The sequence below is a fragment of the Abramis brama genome (genome assembly GCF_963993115.1).
Source record: "Abramis brama genome assembly, chromosome: 18".
In the NCBI taxonomy this organism is placed as follows: Eukaryota; Metazoa; Chordata; class Actinopteri; order Cypriniformes; family Leuciscidae; genus Abramis; species Abramis brama.
Window position 1 is genome coordinate 25,818,775 of NC_139980.1, and position 21,492 is coordinate 25,840,266.

Consider the following 21,492-nt stretch of genomic DNA (forward strand, 5'->3'; position numbering starts at 1 on the left):
GCACATTGCTTCAAAGCAGCTTTACAGAAAATAGTGTCTTAGTACCCCTAGTGATAAAAAGGCAAAAGTGACAAGAAAAAAAAGCTACAAATCACAAAATATTGTGATTCTGAATAAACTGTTTTGTACTGTATACATAAAACCTGTCCCTGACTACACTGCTGAGCTAATTTACATAGAAACTGAAAAAAAAAAAGAAAAAAAAAAAGAAAGCCACATCATTCCCCATCTGCTAAAGATATATGCACATGCTGGTGAGTTGCTAATTTATTGTTTAACACAGGAGTATAGTTCAGCAAAAACATCAAAACCCAGCTGGCTGTGTGGGGAGAAAGCAAACCACAATGACTATTAGAATCCATTGATTCATGATACCTGTGAACTAACACATTACTCACAATATCTAGTGAGAAAGGTTTATATTAATTTCTACAAAAATAGAACATGCCTGGATACACCAACACGGCTTTCATTTGGCAAAACATGAATAATATTTCAAAACAAAACTGCATCACTGCTTAAGGGAAAAAATTATAATAAAGTGAAGTTACACTTTATACTTTAAATGCAACAACAAACATCATAAAAATTACGCAATTCAGAAGCTAAAAACAGTTTCAGTATATATAGTATGTTACTAAATTCAGTTAATTTATGATATCTAATTAATGTTAAAAATATTTTTAAAATGTATTGATTAAGTATTATACTGTCTTTACTGTACAAGCTCTAACCATGTCACGCTTTGATAAGCGCTCTCTATTTTGGTGCTTTACGCCCTTCTCTAAGCTCAAAATAATTCGGTTGGTCACTGCGTTCATCCTAAATTTAACATAAGGTGGTTGAGTTTATTATTCACTTTATGTTGCAATAACCCCAATCCACTTCAAGTTAAAACCTAATCAGCAAAAGCCAAAGGGTACACTTTATAGTCTCTATTTTTACTCGGACACCAGAGAACACCAAGATTAGCTATCAGGAAAGGCATCAAGTATGATTACTTTTCCACATGTTCACGATACAGAAATATCCAGAATTAATTTACAAAAAAAACTCTACATGTCCACTAGACCTTACAGGCCTCAACTGACCACTTTCTAGGAGACTTACACGTCACGTGTCATCGCTGCGTGTTCCAATCCTCCACCCGCAAGGAGTCTGCCTACTACTGTCCTTCTCTAAAGTTTCCAGATTCCTCTGAGCCCGAGGTGTCCTCGAAGCTGTCAGCCTCCTGACGGGTCTGTGGGACTCCGAGACGAAGCCGGGACAAGCTTTGCCGTTAGGACCCCTCCCTCAGGGTTAAATCGGTCCTGCTGGGCAGTCCCCTCAAGAATGTCCCCTCTCCCCAAAATAAACCTGCTGACTGAAGGGTGTCGTGAGCTCACTGACTTTTTCTCTTTCGCCCTACGTCTCTCATTCGTTTCCCAACTGGGGCAGTGGAGCAGTGACAGTTCATTTACTGTCCATTAAAATCAAACCCAGATGGGATGATAGAAGTCTAACAAGCATGAATGATGACTGGTAGTTAAAAAGCTATGCTTCCATGAAGCTCACAAGAGGGCTACAAACCACAGTCTTTGAAATAAATGCAGCATTACGATGAATTCAACTTTAATAGGTCTTGGTCAACTTTCAGGATTCGTATTTCACATCAACATGCTCCTGCCCAATGTTTACAATTCACCCTTTGCAGGGAATTTGATTTACAGGCGATCTGACCAATGATAATCCGCCATCCGCCGAATCCGCCATTTTTGTCCGACAAAGCAGTCAGAAGAGTTAGTAGATTTATTAACGTTGGTGGATTTGAAAAATGGTGCTGACGTCTCTCCATGGTTGAAACAACATTACTTCTGATGTTCATTCATGTTTATTTAATGCTATAAATTAACTAGAAGGAAGAGATGATCGGTTCACGGGCAGCTTTAAAGGTCCCGTATTATGCCCCTTTTCACAAGATGTAAAATAAGTATCTGATGTCCCCAGAGTGTGTATGTGAAGTTTCAGCTCAAAATACCCAACAGATCATTTTTTACAGCATGTTTAAATTGTCATTTTTTGGGGCTCAGTTTTAGTGTGTGCCCTTTAAATGCAAATAAGCTGCTGCTGGACGACCCAGGGGGCGGAGCTTCACGAGCTCGCGCTCAGTCTCTCAGGACAATATCACCTCACGGAATGATGATAATATCAGAAACTCTCAGTAAAGGTGTTCATTTCGAGTCGGACAATAATGCCTACAGAGTCAGAGTGCTGTATAGAGATGAAACAGGTATAGTTTAGTAGTTTAATTACGGTTATTATAACGTATTTGTCATCTGCTTGTATGTATCCATTATATATTAATAGCCTACAAGTCTGCTGTCTGAATGATGATCAAACATATACCGATGAGTTTATTGTAAACTATTAATAAAGTAGTTTATTAATAAAGTTTATTGTACATCACACAAAAGATGAAGCGTCAGTTTTACTTCAGAAAATCACCGTAAGAGCTGAGTAAACACAGTAAGTTATAAGAAGTGCGCAAGTACATAAACGAATTTCGGTTGAGGGAGCATTCCTGTGGGCGGAGGTTAGTCAAAAAACGGTTCTAGTGACGTCATTAAAGAAGGAAGTAGAGGGATGTAATCCAAACGAGCCGTTCGATGTAGGCGACTTCTGTTAAATAAAATATCTCGCTTGGCATTGAACTTTGAGCTTTATAATTTTACAGATATTATTTATGCTCTAACAGCAACATTACACACTAACTAAAGTTTGAAACATGGGATCACGAAGAACGGGACCTTTAACTGAGGCTCTACAGCGATCTGTCACGACACATTAAAGAGCCACAAAACAGTATTTATTGTTTAAATTATTTAATTTTTTTCTTTAAATGACCAAATGTTAAAGTTGAGTCTTTGCTTCATATCAAAAGTAGCCTGCTCTGTCCTGTCTGTCAGAGTCCTCTTTGATCCACAATGTATTTTTCAATGCGTGAGAACATGGTGTGGCATGAGAGCGACATGGCTTGTCGGACATAGCAACAGCAACTAAAGGAGGCGGGTCTTTGCGAACGGTCAATTGGCTCCCTTTCAAATATTATTTGGAATCTGAATTGAAATGTCCACACTTCACAGGAAGTTGAACTGGAATGACAGAAAGAGGAATTTACTGGACCTTAGTCAGGTTAGTCACCCACAATTTTCAATAATAACTTTGTCAAATGAAAGTTTTTTGGGAAAGACGTTTCATCAGCTGAACAATAAGTATGTTGACTGTATTTCTATCCCTCACAGCCTTGTTTTCATTCCTGTAACAAATTAAATATGGTGCTACACTGAGTAAGGTCTATTGTAATACAAACTGCAAGTAATGCATTCTGGGAAATAAGTTTTTTCTTTCTTTCTTTAAAAATGTAAAGGTTTTAAATCTTTTAAACCAAGATTTGTCAAGCCCACATTCAACTCTTTTCTCTTTTCAATCGCTTTTCTGGTTAATTTTTTTGTTTGTTTTATAAATTTCTAAAATTATTTTGAATTATTATGAATTACCCACACACAAAAATAATACTGGGTTGTTTGGGGCAAATATGGACAAACTCAACCGTTTCAAAATTTAAACCAATGACTGGATTTGTCCATATTTGACCCAAACATCGGTTGAAACAACCCAGCATTTTTTTTTTATTGTATGAATTATTGATTTGAATGAAAATCTGAATTATTTGTAATTCATCATAAACACATTCAAATTGCAATTATGCATTTTGCTAATCGCAATTCACATTCAGGAATTTATTTGAAATTTAAACGGCGTTCTTTAGTGCACAGTATTCACTTCTGCTTTCAAATATTCCAAGTGGCAAGGAACAAGAGGTTAAACACTCTGAACTCAACCCTTAAGGTCTATTTCCACTCAAGCAAGCAACTTCAGTACATGTCGTAGTGATGTAACTGGCAGACAAGGGGTTAGTCCTTCAATCCGTGGAGGCTTTTCTAAAGTTACCATGGTGAGGAGCTCTGCAGTGAAATCCTATCCTCGAAAGAGAACGCACAGGCCACTGAAACCAAACTGCAAATCTGAATGAGCTGGGATCCAAACAGAGGGCCACTATTAAATAGATCCCTTAAAATGCAGACAACCCTGTATCTTTCTCCAAGCTAACCTTTCAATCCTGGCCATTTGTTGAACTTGTCTCTATGGTGACTTGGCCTCGTCCGTCCATCTGAAGAGATGGGACCGATAGACTTGGAGGGGATTGGAAAGAAAAGAGAACAAAACTTTTGCTGTTCTCAGACTATCTGGAACTTGGTCGCAACATTCAGAAGGACAGCCAAAATTATTTTCTCCACCTCTGGTTTGGAACAGTTGAGAGTTTTTGTGGTGTTTCACATAGCAAGTAAATGGGTGGAATCCCATATAGCAACCGCAGTGAGGGCCTGCATGTTATTGAGGAACTGAGGAGCAATACAATAATTCAAGCATGTAGTCTGGATGGATTTGATCTGAATTCTCAAATAAAAACATCTGTGGCAAGGAGTGTTTGTTAGCGACAGGGTGTTGCTACAACAAAGTGAAGGTAAAGCACACTGTGAAATGCAGAGATCACGAAATGTTGCCAAAAATGTCTCACCAAGTGCAACCAATGCCCACAATAATGTGACAATCAACCAACCGCAGGTGACAACACTGGGTTTTACTGGCGCTGCTTTGAAAAAAACTATCACTATTTCTGAACATAAACAATTCAGTATGACAGAAAACAAATCGAGGGTAATTTTGATCTGCTGAGCAGAAACATACACTTCAGGCAGTGGCCTTCTTGTAGCAGCTGCCAAACTTGTGTCTAGTTGTTGACAAAGCGCTGACTATACAGCTCTACACCCAGTTTCTCAGGAAATACTACATTAGCCTCTGGACATCAGCATTCTGATCTCTATACAACCAAAGTAGCAGCTAGACACTGTTTTCAGATGCACTTTCCTTTCTATATCGAAGCACAGAGAGCTGCTGTTACATGGAATCAGTTAACTATTCAAAAGGAAAATAAAGCACATTCTCCACGTCCACAAATTTACATCAGAGCTATTTGCCTATCGCATTAGATAATCCAATAACTTCTTTGGAAACGCTTTACAAGTGAGGTTTAATTTGGTAACGTCAGTTAACGCATTAGGTATCATGAAATAATCCATAATACATAATAATACTTAACATACTACTACTTAACATTTTAAGTTTTATAAATTAATGTAAGCTAATGTATTATGAACTAACATGAATTAAGGAGTTAGTTTTGGAACAATATGATGGTGAGTAAGTGATAATTTTCATTTTAGGGTGACTTTCCCTTTAACAATGAACAAATGTTATTTTGAAATGAACCATAAATTTATGCTGTAAAAAGTTCGTTCATGATACCTAATGCAACCAAGGTTGGAATCAAGCAAAAATATCTGGATCAAAGAGGACACCCTTACAAAGCACAGACCACTCATTTCGTCTAGGCTGTGAAAGCCTCGGCTCCTGACTGGGTCAACTAAAAAAACCCAGGTCACCCTCGGTGCACTGTCACTCGGCTTACCAGCAGATTTCAACAGGCACAAGCTGGATCTAGTGCTTCAGTGATGCTGAGACCATAATCCCTAAATCTTTTAATATCATGTTGAAAATTTTCAGACAGAGGAGAGAAAAGTCATGGACAAAGATGAGGTCTAACAGCTGGGTCAATAATAGATGGTAGGGGTAGGAGGAGGTATGACAAAATCATATCATGATATACGTCATTTTACATCAGAGTAACAGTACGTATCATACATCTATTCTTGCTAGAAATGCAACAAGAAAAATGTCTATTTTTGGAGTATTCAGTAAAATATAGTATAGTAAATACAGTATAAACAAATGTATTTGTCAATTTTTTACAATTTTTTTTTAACTTAGTGGATATAAACCATTATTCATTACAAAACAATGGTAAAATTGGCATTACTGCAACAAAAGCTTCACACTATGTGAAAAAAAAACTCAATTACTCAAAATTGTGAAAGTTCATGTGGCAAAGAATCAATTTAATTCTATATTAATGAGTCAAGTTCTGCCATTATGAGCCTATGAATACTACAAATACCACCCGGACTTGAGACTAGAATATAATTTTCTCACTCAAACCACTAACTACTACTGCTTCTGATTGCTTTTAGAGGGAAAAGCTGGCCATAGCTGCTGGTCTAGGATCAGTTAACTCTGTAATAATAGCATATTGGCAAAACATCAGGCAAACGATCCTGTGCGTATGGGCTTGCGCAATGGAGAACATCAAAGGTTTCTATTTTCAACATGTTTTATTGCAGCGTTGAGCAATGTAGCCAATCACAAACATATCAGTTGATTTTTTAGCACAATGGCCATGAGGTGTATAAATTAGCACTGAACAAAAACTCTGGCATTTTGAGCAGCGAGTGGATTCTAAGTTCTGCACACTCACAAATTGTATGTAAATAAGAGATTCAATGTGCAGAAAATTGGAACTTGAAACAATTATATTTATAAATGACTATCACTTGAAGACCCACCATCTTAATGGTGAGTACTCACAAAGTCTTTGGTACACTATAAGCCCCAGACGTATTTGGTATGTATTGTTTTTTATTATTATTGTGTTTTTGGTGGTATTGAAGAGCTTTTGTGAATCAAGTTTATGAAGTGTATAGGCATAATGCAAATGGGTTTGGGTGTAGTTGTAGGCTGGACTACCTGTGGTAGGTGTGGCATTGTTTTAATATAGAACTTGGTCTACTTCAGTAATTATAATTACATGTTGTTATTGTTTTAGTGAAGGTCTGTTTCTCAGATCATAAAAAAGTTTGCCCCCCTATGAAAATGATTCTATATGTTCTGGTGACGGCCCTGCTATTGGGTTGGCCTTAGAGGACATACTTGTCCAATTAACTCAGGACACAATATTCACTGACCAAGTACACATTAGCATATTGACTGTTTTTGATTACAAAACTGATACATTGCATTGATTGTGGGTAGTCAATTCTTTGGGACTGAACATAAAAAGAATCTCCAGAATTACATTTCCTCGTTGGAAACATCTGACACAAAAAGATACACAGGAATCCAAATTTATTTACAAGGTCATGATCATCTATCCTTCTTTAACACATCGTCCAGCATAAAGACTACATATATGACACAGAAAAACGTCACTATTATTTTGAACTAAATTGTGTACGTGAGTTGTCGCTAACCAGTAAACATCAACTGATGGTTCAAGCTTTTAGGAGAAACAGGCAATCTATTCCAAAATCATTTTAAACAACATGACTTGTGTAAATAACTAAAATGAACAATATAATGAGAATAAGCAGCCGATGGCATGATGTGTAATTTTGATGATGAGCCAGAACATAACTTTTTTAACATTTGGATTCCCTAAGTCTATAAAACAAATAATAATAATAATAATAATAATAATCACTAAATATAAAATATACGTGCAAGTTACAACAAAAACAAAAGCAGAGCAGTCATCTCCCCAAAAATAAACTCTGAAGCAAACTGAAATAATGTTTTCATTAATACCCCTCCGAGTCCAGAGATGTGTTCAAGTCTTTCTCTCCCGCTTTCACTGAGGTAATCAAGTCCACATGGAGGTGAGAGCGAGCCGCTACGGTACCAAACATGGCAATCAGCAAGTGATGAGTCATGATCCCCTTTAAGCTGCCTTAACCTCCCTGCTCTCCATTTTTCACTCACAGAGAATAACTCTGGAGTCAGAGATCTGGATGCGTGCAGGTCTCCACATTCCACTCAAAGCTGGAACTTTAAGTGATCTGGATTGTTGAGCTCATCAGTGTAAACTGAGGCTACTCCAAAGAGGACCAAAAAAAAAGAAAAAAGAAAAAAGAAATCACTGCATACTTTCCACTTTTTCAGGCTTATCAGTCATGAGGGCACCAAACTGATACTGAGCACCAAAGCAGCACAGTACACTTCAACCATGCAGAAAACCACAAAGAAACTTAAAAGAAAAACCTCCATGATAGGTAAACTTCACTCAGTAATGATGAAAGACAATGTGAACCATGCCAGATTGTTGTGGTTAGACAATCCTAACAGAGATCATTTATACATACACTACCATTTAAAAGTTTAAGATTGACGCAATTTAAAAAAAATAAAAGTTTTTGCAAGAAGTCTCTTATACTCAAAGCTACATTTGTTTTTTTCAAAAATGCAGTAAAAACAGTAACAGTGTGAAATATGATATAAATGAAAAAAGCAGTTTACCATTTTAATATTTAAAAATTATATTCCTGAGAAGGCAAAACTCAGGATCAATATGATATGATCCTTCAGAAATCATTCTAATATGCTGATTTTTATTACAATTCTTATTATTGATGTTGAAAACAGTTCAATATTTTTGTGGTATCTGTGATATATATATCTGGTATCTGTGATTCATACTATCTGTAGCTGAATAAACAGAAGATTGAAACGATTTGATTTAATAAATGTTGTCTTTTGTTGGACAAGAGGTTCATAAATGTTTGACGCGTGTTGCTTTTTCAAATGCAAATTATAAGTAACTCAAACTCGCAGTGCTTTCAGATGGACCAGCATTTACTACTGATCACAGAGCCATGCTTCACTGACAAGCTGCTCATAAAAAAATAATAATAATCGCAGCCTTTGCGATTTCATAATAGCAATAATCCAAATCGGTTTAAGTACGATTTCCATGTTAATTGCGATTAATCGTGCAGCCCTAAACGTTAAACTTTTGATCAATTTAGTGCATCCTTGCTGAATAAAAAAAAAAATTAACTTCTTTAAAAAAACAAACAATTTTTGAGGTACAACAGCCTATTTAATTCTAATGGTTAGAGAGAGGATGGGAAATGGTCATGTAAAACTAAACTCTGGTGCAACTGCAAGAAACCTTAAACATTATAAGTGATTTCAGTTGGAAAAATAAAATGCTCTTAAAGTGTAGAATATAGACCCTTTAAAACTAGTTGACGGATCCTGAGCACACCCAAGTGTCTCAAATAGAGGATGAACAAATACCCTCATGTGCAACAAAGATCATATAAGACAAGATAGAGTGTGATCCAAGGCACATTTGACAATAATGCTAACTGATCTGGCAGCAGTTGTCTTAATTAAATCCCAACTGGCTGCAGGACCTTAATTACGATGCAGAAGCCAGCCGCGGCCATGTGACCCCAGTCTGGCCATGTGCTAACACCCACTGCAAACTGCATTCACTCAAGACCATACTGCCTCCCTCGGTTTAATGCTATAAGTTCATTATACCGTCAATCATCCATCTCTAGCGATGAGAGTATATAAAATACAAAAGGTCAGCATGAAGACTTTGTCTTTGTCATTTACATTAAAGATGCAACTGATCCATTCATCCTCTATTTGATGAATATTCAGTAATATGTGGAATTTGATCTTCATAAAAAAGCATTATGAAGAGTACTTCACTTTCAGGTTTAGCCATTATATAAAGTGTTCTTTGTAGGGTGTTTTAAAGAGAAAAAAGTAATGTATCCAGTCATTCAACAACTCTATGGCTTTAACGGGCAAGCTGTAGTTAATCACGATGTGCGCTGCACGGCTCTTAAAGTCAGCCCAGACTCTCAAGTCAGCCAAAGAGTCCGCTTCGGGGGTTTTCAGCAAGACTGCAGCCTGAGCATTTTCAAGCCATCTGAAAGGAAAAAATCCTCAGTGGAACACATATTCACATTTGCAATTTGTTCTCAGACCCTATGGAGTGTGTAATTGATTTTAAAATTATACCATCTCACTCGCTTCTTAAAGGGTTTTATTCTTACATGTGGCTGGAAATAGAAATATGGCCTTCAAGACAGAAACCCATTCATCAGACTCAACAAATGTTAACTAGTTAATCAATGCCATAGTAAGCACTCATTTACCGGACCAAACAACAGACCAACAAATAAATTAGTTATATCACTATTCATTTAGAGAAGAAGTGTGGAAAACAGGCCTTGATTGTTTAAAGTAAAAAAAAAAAAAAATGAATCTACTGGCTACCTCTAGTCATAAAATTTCACAATTCACACACTGAAAATGATCAGGAGGACCATTCATACATTTGTGCAACTCCTTTTCATTGAGAATAAAGCATATTGGGAAATCATTCTTGAGCAAAAAACGCTTTAATACTTGGCTCGTGATTAGCAGAACGTGTCGAGACCACGTGAGGAACCCCTTCAACGTCTTATTCCTCTTAAATCATATTATCTTCCTATTAATTACGAGCTGCGTTGCGCTGGGTCTAACACTCTTCCTTTGCTCTGCGCCGAGCACCGTATTCCCTCGCGGACAGCGGAGAGAGCATTGATCAAATGAGAAAAGGGAAAGAAGAGGAGAAATTCTTCACATTCACTCCGGGGCTGGCCACGTGCCATGAAAACACTCCAGAGGCCCTTTCAGCACATGGCCGGTGGGAGGACGGGGGGGGGTAAAGAAGAGAAGGGAAGGAGAAGTGGGAGGGCTGGTTAATATTCTGACAGCACAACACAGTCAGACTGGATGCCGCAATGAAACTACACCAAATTCCTAATGTGCTCCCACTGGCCAGCAGGAGCAGGGAAACTGCACTGTCCTGAGTCTAGACTGTCCCAGAGGACCAGCAGCACACATGTAGATGTGTGACGGATGGTAGATGTAATGACCATCTTAATTGAACCAATGGTAATCGGATCATGTGCAAGAAAATGCATCGTGAAGACAGAATATTGGCCACCTGACAAAAACAACTAGCATGTACTGGTAAATAGTCAGGATGATTCTATGCATCTGTCCATGAAACCCTGTTAGTCTTCATTAACCCTCTCTGGGAGGGCTGACAGGTGTGTGAACATTCTGCTATTGACGGCCTAATGAAAGGGAAGGCCCTGTTGTCTGATGTTGACTGAGGCTCACCTGTTTCTCCCACTGGTGCGAGTGTGTTTGGGATTGACACAAGGACAGGCAGAAAAAAGACAACTGAATACTGAAGCATGTTCAGCTGTTTTAAAACCTTCAATGCTGGCATGTCAATTAGGGATGCACTGATATGAACATTTTGGCAGATACCGATAACCGATAATTATTTATATTTGAACGCCGATAACCGATATATTGGCCGATAAATCTAAATCCAAATTTTTATAGAATTTTTGAGAGCCTGATTACAAAAACAAAAGTCTCATCATGTCCCAATCACACAATTATAATGATGTTCTCATTATACCTTTGTGTAGCCTATATGACAGACATGTTGCACTTAACTGTATTTTCCTTTTTTGAAGAGATTTCAAACATATTTCAAGCAATTCAAAACCATCATAGTGAACAGTGCGCATCTGAAGTGTCTCAGCTGAAGGAAATAATACATTATCGGCTTTAATATATCAAACAAATTTTCTTATCAGGCCGACAACGATAACATTGAAAACGATATTGGCAGAATATGGTGGCCGATATATTGTGCATCCCTAATGTCAATGTTGGTAACACATTTAAGGAGATAGCATATTCAGGGTATAACATTTTTTATAATAATAACTAAAAAGAATTATTGTAGCTTATAGTAGTAAACAATCTTTTAGAATATTTTTTTTACATGTCTTTTAATAAAAAAAATTGTTCCAGTGGGTAAAAAATAAATGAAATTGCATTATGGTAGTGGGAATTGTGGCTATATTGTGTATTGAAACATTTGAAAATTCTTTAGGCAAAAAAAAAATGTCTTTCTTGATAGCTTTCAAAAGATTTACCTATGAAACATGTAAACTGGGCTTCCTCTGAAAGGTCAAAGAGAAAGAAGTGCACCTTGAAGGTGTAGAGTTTACGTGAACATGCCACTTTCTCAGTAGATAGGACAGGTGCAGAGCATGTCCCACTAACCTCGGAACACACCCAAACCCTGGAACAATAATAAGGAAAGAGGTCAGGAATCCCAGTACCAGCAGCAACGTAACATAACTCTCAGACTAGGAAAACAGCAAGAAAAACACTCAGGGGTGATAAAAACGACATCTGCAGGACAGCTGCCCTCTCTCTTTCGGACAGATGGGTCAACATAAAGACCACCTGTTCAATATATAGGCCTAAACCCTGAGAGATCCCAAACTACAGACAAAAGGGGCAAAATGGGCTAGAAAACGGTGAAGATTTCGCGAAACTCTGAATAAGAAATGTGCTCATGAAGAGATGCAAATTGCCCAGCATGGATGGAAGAATGGATGTTTTATTGAACCCCAAAGAGAACGTGCCAGGGAAAAAACATGGTGCAGAGCAGTCAAGTATTCTTTACCCTGAATACTGTGCAGAAAAGACACAAATGCTACAACACAAAAGCCTTACATTTCTCAGTCACAACATCTGTTGTAATAAGTGTATTTAAGCCCAGGGCTGACATATGCTTGTTTCTGCCCACTGGTCAACCTCAGGACAGTGTGGGCTTTTTCATGTAGAGCATTAAATAGTGCATTAAATCATGATTGTCTGAAATTCTCCACAAGATCAATACTAAATATACTCTAGCAAAAGTTGATGGTTGTTCTATTCATTCATGTTGCAACTTAGAAAATTCACAAGAACGATACTCATTTAGCTGATGTACAAAAAGTAGCTATAAAGATAACCAGCATGCACAAAAGAGAGGACTGATGGGAGGAAAGAAATGAAACTAGTAAACAAGGGCACATTTCCACTGTAGAAGAATTATTATTATTATTTTTGTGCTGTAGACAGGATGAACAATGCATTAAAAAATCTTAATGTTAATTTATTTAATTATTATTTTTTTGTCCTGTTTTCCAGTTAAAAATCTATAAAATAAGAAACATTTACTTGAAGTAAAACTAAACCTATCAGACAACATATCTTAAGCATTTTTCTTACACAACCAGCAAATTGCTTTTCTTGTTGTTTACCCAACTACATTGCTATATTTATGCTTCAAACAAGAAATTAAGTACCAAGAAAAATTCAATTCATATCCTCAAACAAGATTCAAATAAATTTCTCATTTTAAGGATGTTTAGATATTTTAACAGAGCTGACAAGCAGGTCATGGTTCAAAACGCATTCATTGAACTGATGGCAGCTTCACTGGAACCAACATATCTCTCTCTCTCTCTCTCTCTCTCTCTCTCTCTCTCTGTCTCTCTCTCACTCTCTGTCTCTCTCTCACTCTCTGTCTCACTCTCACTCTGTCTCACTCTCTCTCTGTCTCACTCTCTCTCTGTCTCACTCTCTCTCTGTCTCACTCTCTCTCTGTCTCACTCTCTCTCTCTCTCTCTCTGTCTCACTCTCTCTCTGTCTCACTCTCTCTCTGTCTCACTCTCTCTCTGTCTCACTCTCTCTCTGTCTCACACACACACATACAGCTATGATTAAGGGCATCATCAACCCGTTCGACTGAAAAGTGCTGAAATGGCCAATCTCAAATTACAGTACTGGAGCACAGCAAAAACAAGTAATTTCTAAGATAAATATCATGGAAAGAGAGATATCACACCATAAACTCCTAAAAGGTCAAATCCTCTAGTCAACCCTTCAACAATTTCACAGATATATGATACACAACGAGACACGCCTGTAATAAAGATAGTCGTTCCAAAGATGATTTATCTCACAAAAACAGCTAACAATCTCATGGCACATCAACCATCTCAGAAAACTGAAAACTATGCTTCTGGCAAAGGATGGACATGAGAAATCATGAAGAAAACACATTAACTGCGTGACTCGGTGTTACTTTTCAACTTCAAAAATGTCACAGCAAACAACTAACACAGCAACAACTATGCAAAGTCAGTTCTCTAAAATGAGAATGACTTTGTTGTATTTTGAACTTGTGGCATTGTGAAGATCCAACTCTGAATTATTTGCGTACATAAGCAGGCAGTGCCATTATGAGTCTGATTAAGTCGTTCGTGATGCTGTTTTCTTGTTATGTTTTTTATCAGGGATGTTCTCTTGGCTTGTGTGCTGTGAATGGCACAGCTTGAGGTGGGCAGAAGGCAGACGGGCTGCTGGGTTCAATCGTGCAGCTGGATTAGGCTGTGCTCAGATCTTTCAGAAGCACATGGGATGACACGGAGCTGCTGCATGGCGTGCAGGCTGAAGGATCACGTGAGGCTTCTTAGCGGTGGCATATTAAATAGAGAATGCAGATGTATCCTTTACATTCAATCCGATCTTGATAAAAGGGCAAAAAGAGAGATTAAAAAAAGACTTAAAAGACAAGCTCACATTAATGAAACATATGAGAAAGAAAACTGTGTGTGTGTGTGGGGGGGGGGGGGGAGCAAGTAGAGCCGACTAACCATAAAGAAACAGGGGTAAAATATCAGAGAAATAATGGTTTAAGTAGGCCATTTTTACCAAATGACAAAGTGGGATATAACAGTATCTCAATCTCCAATGATGCGATTTGATCTTTTAAGGCCGTTTTTGATTAAAAGCCTTTAGAATCCAGAAGTTCAGTTTGATAGTTCCTCTGTGGTTGGGACTGTTTTGTTAATCGGCCACAAAAGCGGGAAAAGGTTTTACAGCCAGCGTCCAACAATCCAGTTTCAGGGTCCAGCTCTATTGTTGCACTCACAAAAGGGAGATGTTTTATTCACAATAGCAGGGCACTATATTATGTAGGGCATCGGGGGCCTGGCGATAAGGAATGCGGACTGATTGCCTCTCAACCTTCAAAGCTTCTATCGATTGTGCAGTTTTAGATACTTTTGTTTTTAATAGGCATCAGTGCATCAACAAATTCTAATTTCATTCAATGCCACCAAAGCATCCTAGTTGGATATTGTGTGATAACTACATTTTTACATTCTAAGGTCATCTTTACTACAGCTAACAATTGAGATGAAAGATGGCGCCAGCTGGACTTTCTTTTCTTTTTTTAAACGAGTGGTGCAACCCTCTACAAATCACTCGCATATGCTACTAAATCTTCACACTGGGTGACTAAATAATGTCTATCATAAGCCATTGGCAAATAAATTCTTAGATTTTACTCTCCAGTGTGTGTGTTAGAGGCTAAGTATAAGTTTAGCATTGATAATTTTTCACTCGCTGAGTGCTTGAGTTTTGCTCTCCATCAAGTGATCTGTACTATTTCAAATCAGCTCAATGGATACGCAGTGTACTAGTATTCAATGTAACAAACTCTAGTGTGAAGGCGCACGAAGCACCATCGCTTTGCTGAGAGCGTTGCGTTTCTCCTACCGACGCAGAGAGTTAGAGTCTTGTATACCACGCAGAATCGACGGACTACGTGTAAACTATATTCTTTGTTGTATTTTCCGATCCAAATAACGGTTCACTTGGAATTATTCAGCTTTTAAAAACAAGCAGAAGATATGCCAGATTCTCCGGCAGTGGGCGGAACTAATGTGCAAACGGCAATTTCATTGGTTAGCGCTCACCTATAATCGTCCCCGTTTTGATTTCAGCAAATCTGTTGAATGCTGATAACGTAATTAATATTCATGAACCCTGCAGCTCATCAATCCTTAGTGCGTTGTATATAGTATTTAATAATTTATTTATTTTTTACAGAAATGCTGAATGACCAACAATATCTTAAGCACCACCACCAGTCCTAAGTTCAGTTAAAATGACAAATATGCATTCATACATGGTTACCAAGTTTTAGTTCTAATTACTGAAGTTCTATCATTAAATAGTGCTTGATTACCATAATATAATGTTTGATCGACTGATGTTAAGTGTACCTTCAGATATTTAAAAAGCCAATGGCTTCTATTGCTAAGGTGTGCGTAGAGGGTTGTGGTGTCATATGCAAGATGTGAAAGTAGCGCCAGTTTCAGCTACTCAGACGGATATACGCCATTGCCATGGATGACAGGGAGTACTAGGAAACATCTGACTGTTGAATGCCGCAATTGACCAATCAGAATCAAGTACTTTTAAAAACGGCTGATTTTTAATACTGAAGGATTTTGAAAACCTTGCCACAGCAAGGAATGCATTTGCTGATAAAGAAAAGTCCTTATCCAAGTCGTCTTTGAGATGGCTGTACAACTGTGCAAACTCATCAGAATTCTGTGTTGTGATAACATTCACAGCTGTTTCAACACTCTACACATTAGAGTAATTATCCGTGTCCTCCTCCGCAGAGGCGAAATGCAAGCACCACGCGCTGCCCCTTAAGCTTCTTACAAACCCAAACTTCACATCGAAAAAGTGTCCTTTCATAGTGACAGCAGCCTAAAGGGAGAGTGCCTGCTGAACAGTCGTTCCAGCTACAGAAACAGCTTCATAGAGGGACGGTGGTAGAAAGGATGCTGTTGGACGACAGTAACGAATCCGTCGCTTGCTGTTGTGCTGTGTAGCAAGCCATCTTGAAAACAAGATGAGGGAAGCTGGCCAGATTTCTAAACCGAATGCACCCACACACACATACACATACACATACACAAAACATTTAATCTTTAATGCAGATGCTATATCTATTCGAAGTGAAAAGGCCTTAATTTTGATGCAGAGATTCTGAGCAGAATGCAGATATTGGGGATTATTGTTGATTATTGTTGATCCCATTTTTAAAAACACTTTCAAACACTTCCGTGTGCTCTCAAACGCTCCCATGTGTTGATTCTTGTAGCCAATCACAGACATATCCAATGAGCACGTGAAAACAATGGCCAATCAGAGGTGTTTACGATTCCGCTCAACAGCGCTCAAAGCGTTACAATATTTAAATTTCAGTACCGACTTGGTACCAAAGTCGGTACGTTCTCGGCTCGGAATTCTCAGCATGGTTGGCTAACCGTGCTGGTAGAATGCACTGTAAACCCTAACGCTCAAAATAATTAATTGGTTTGAGTAGGACAAACTTAAATTAAACTAATTAGTTCAGTCAAATTAACTTTTATGAGTATTTAGCACTTTCTTTTTCTTTCAAGTTCACAGAACTGATATATTTTAAGTAAACAACTGTTTCATTGTTTTGAGTTTTATGAAATGATTTATTTTAATTTAAACAAACTTAAGTTTAACTGAAACGGCTGGGATGTCTATTTCCCAGCATGCTTTGCCAATGGCACTTGGATGGGAGAGTAAATGCTAAAATTAAGTGTAATATAATGTGTTTTTTTGTACAAGATTAATGTTAAGTGGGAGATAAGTGCTGTATAACATACTATTGTTAGCATGATAACATAGCATGTTAGCAAACTAGCTTGTTAAAACTATAAGTTAATACTAATTAAAGTGTTCACATTGAGATTACATGAAGGTTTTAAGTTAAATGTATGAAATAGTGTACTCTGATTTTAATTGTTCTTAACTTGAAATGTTTAAGTACAAACTTAAAATCTGCCAGTTCTGCTTACTTAAACTTTGAATTTCAAAACTTAAAAAAATTGAGGCAATCAATTGCCTTAAATTTTTTGATTCGGGTTTACAGTGTGTGTGTAGTGACGTCACCACTCAGGATTGGTCACTTTTCGGTGCCGATAGCCTTGTGCGTCGACAAGTAGCGCCATTGTGCTTTGGGCGACCTGAGTTTGAGTCCCGGCTCGTGGACCTTTCCCGATCCCGTCCCCCCTCTCTATCTCTCACCTCGCTTCTTGTCTAGCTGTCCTATCCAGTAAAAGGCAAAAAGACCAAAAATAAATCTAAAAAAATAAAAATAAAAAGGATTGGTCACTTGTCTGTTGCCTGGCTAGTGGCTACCAGTTTCTCTCTAGCTCGCTAAGCGCACTATTTAAATGACGTAAACAAATTAATAATTAAATTAAAAGAAATATCTGATTATCCTCCATAACGCGGTCACCATTTACATCTTCAATCGTCTGTAAACTGATGCATTTGCATTCCAAAAAGCTCCGTTATCAGCCCCACAGTGGAAAATGAAACCATATCGGTATTGGCTGGGCCGGTTTGACATGGAATGTAATGTTTAAGCAACGAGAACGGTTTGGCCCAACGGTGGAAAAGCAGCTAATGATTTAGAGTTGGGTAGCTTTTTAGCTCCATTTTTCACGCATCATTTCATTGCCTGAAGTCAAAAAGCTAAATAAGCCCAGCATAATTTTTCCACCTAGAGCTGTTGATTAATGGCTGCTGATTGATTGCAATTTAACCAACAAGAGGTGGAAAACTGTAGCATTGTTCCTTTCATAGGAAGTACAGCTGAGCCCCAAGGCTTTAATGCATATTGCATTATGTTTGCAGAGAAAGATCACAAATAAGCAAAACTAACCAGCTGGTTACACCTCCCTAGCACTCTCCTGCAATTTTCTTGTTAATCAATCCAACAGACTTAGCACTTCAAAAACAGATCACTGCCAGCTAATCCCATATTCCCATAGTCTTGAGACATGAGCACTGGTCATGTGACAGTTCCCATAAGTGGTTTTCCAAAGTAGGAATTATGACGTCAATTGAAATGAATCAAACTAAAGCAATTCAAAAAAAAGGACAGAAAGACGTCACATTTAGTACAAAGATGGATCACTATCAGCCTTTCACAGATCCATAAATAAGCATATTTGGACTGACTAATGAGGGTAGAATATCACTCAATCACTTGATGACATTCATTGATTGAGAAAAAGCCAGGCATTTAAGGTATAAACAACAGAGAACATAAGTTTCATGGCCAAACACAAGGGTACTCTAGACAAAAAGCTATGGGCAAAAACAAAAGCATTTTTCCAATGAAAAAAGAAAAATCCCAAAAAAGCTCAATGGTCGCCGCTTTCAAAGACTCTGAACAGGTGCTTACTGTGAGCACTATAGAATGGATAAAGGAAACAAAATAAGGAAAATAAAGAAACCCAAGTAAACCCATATGGCAGATAGAGAGTTCCTGCTACCTCTCAACACTTCAGAGACCCACATGTTGTAGAGTCAGCCAGGTGCTGAGAGGAACTTAGGGTGGTTACATGCCACACGCAAAAGAAGCTCATATTTATTTTAGTATCCATATTAATAGGTTAGAGAGTTCACACTGCCCACACAAGCAAGGTGCAAAAAGAGTTTCCGTTTCGGTGCTGAGCTCATTTTTACCATGCTTTGTGCTTAGTGCCGGTCCCAAAGTATAAGGGGCTTTCCTTTCCATTAATGTTTGGATAACACACCTACGTGTCCTTTGATTAAAAATAATGGCTAGTGCAGTGGCTGCGATAAACTTAAACATACTAACATCCATTGCTATGATTTTTTGAAATGACTTATCAGAAGAGGAAAAATATTATGTTTTAGTCGCATAACAAACGCTGTCATTTCGCAATAGTTTTTTATCGACATTTAGAAAGTATCGTAAAAGTTTACCACAAATCTAAAACCCAGCTAATGTTTACTTCTAGGCTATGTGAAATAATGTTAGGTACCAGTTTACAGCGTTTGATTATGGCCTTGAAGTTCTCAGTTGGAGGGTTTTAGCCACGGCTGGCCCGTTTATTGCCCTGGCGCACAATGGCCCGACAGTGGAAATGCAGCTAACAATTTCTGACTAGCATATAACTGAACAAATGAAACGAACATAAACAGCTCCGTACTGGGCAGGCCCCATGGGCTGCAGCTAAGTCAAGCCCAATGCTAAGTTCAGCCATCCAGTTTGCAATATCAAGGAGCATAACAAGCTGTTTTGAACAGCTAAAAATAACTGGAAGCCAGACATATCCAATCAACAATTGGCCAACCCACACTTATGTGAAAAATAAGGTGGATTGGGTTTGGCAATATTTCAACAAATATTCTGCACTAGTAACCTAGAAATCATTTTCACTTAACCTATGTAACAACTGTATGTTCACTGTAAAACAGACCTTAGAAGGAAAAGGTGATGTGCTACAAACAAGTTCTTATGCAAATGTAACAGGAACTGTAGTGTATCTGAAAATTCTATCAAATCTGTTCATGACAAGCCTATTTTAAACACTCTGGAAGGCATATTGGCCTATAAAGCATCTGGGGCATCTGGGAGAAGACTTGGGCATAAGAGTTAATCAGAATCACTCAACTTGGTGCTTGACACTGAATCGGTTCACTGAAAATCCAACATGCAGAGAGCCGTGATGGCAGGTGTGATCATCATCATCCCTAGCAAAAATAAACGAACTCCAAAGTGACTGAATTTATAAGAGCAGCAACGTTAAGGGATTTGTGAAGACCACTCAAATGCAGTCAAACATGGAGCGATTTGTTCATAAGGGACCTACAAATCCATTACAGACTGTTAGATTTCACAATCACACACATATCTGGAGCTAACAGACAGTGTTTTGCTCTAAACTCTTTATGTTTTCTTTATATTGTCTAGTTAATTTTTATGTCTGATAGCACGAGATATCGATGATGAAGAGGGAGCAAGGCTATAGCCAAAACCTCGTTTCTAAAACACCAAGCTAAGACAATGATCCGACCTACACCATCTGATTCGATTCGATGCCTGCCAAAAAGCAAGCCTAAGTTTCAAGGTGACTGCTAAAAGCCATGCTTCAGTGTCTCACTGACTATCAACAATGAGTGTTAGGGGGAAATTATAGTAATCATCGATCATGTGTCATTATTGTAGCATGTTACCTAGCCTAAATAACCATGAAAAATTAAGACTGATGCATGATTACGTTCCATTTTGTGATAATCAAAGAGAAAACTGAATTCATCAACAGTTCAAACCTATCTATGTAACATTACAGAAACATAGGCCAGAAAAAATATATAACGCAGTTTAGAGTGCATCACTGCATGTAACGAAACAAAGTCTACTAGCCTTCAGTATAGCAAAATGATGTCAACCAAACATATTCAGAACCTGCTTTAGTACATTCAAAGCACAGATATTAAATGACGTTATGAACTTGCTTTAAGTACAAGTACAAATCAGAGGTAATCCGCAATGATTAAATGCATTCTTGATTGCTTTCGTGTTATCTAAATTCCTCTAGAAACAATGTGGTGGTAAGAGAGGAGTGCAACAGGATGAGTCTGAGCCACTGACGTCAAAGATAAAGAACTTTCACAGAGGGCTCTGTATCTAAATGAGAGATGAAATGGAAAATATAATAGGTGACAGGGTGCAATAGAGAGAGAAGGGGGAGGGGGGGGGGCAGATTAGGTAGACACAGTATCTCTACCAAAGAGAGTAATTACATAAGAAGAAAAGTAAAAGTTTAAATGGCCCCTTCAATACAATTGCGCTCGCTTATTATTCTGTTCTGATTAGGCATGAATATTCTGAGGGGATTTGTCTTTTCTAATGGCAGAAAGATAAAGTGAGAGCATACTTATGAATTCATATGGACACTTTTCTATCTACAAAACTCAGAAAGCCTTGATTAGGCCTAAAGATTAGAGCAGCCTGATTTGAATTTGCTTGAAAAGACACAAAAGTGCTCAAGAGTTCAGTTAACCTGCACTAATGAAAAACAAAAATGACATGACTTATTCAAGTCCATTCAGTTAGGCTATCTCTATCTT

At 37.9% G+C, this 21,492-nt stretch overlaps 1 protein-coding gene across 5 annotated transcripts in view; it reads right to left on the bottom strand.

Moving 5' to 3' along the window:
• Positions 1-21,492, bottom strand: part of enah (ENAH actin regulator) — a 112,096-nt gene that overhangs the window by 84,999 nt on the left and 5,605 nt on the right. For 2 of the 5 annotated variants that reach the window (XM_084090508.1, XM_084090504.1), the window contains exon 1: positions 1,111-1,365. The exons of the other annotated variants lie outside the window; for them this stretch is intronic. In XM_084090508.1, coding sequence (XP_083946634.1) covers positions 1,111-1,124 — 14 coding nt within the window. In that variant the 5' untranslated portion in view covers positions 1,125-1,365. Of the gene's footprint in view, positions 1-1,110; positions 1,366-21,492 lie in introns of those variants that run through there. 5 annotated transcript variants of the gene reach the window in all.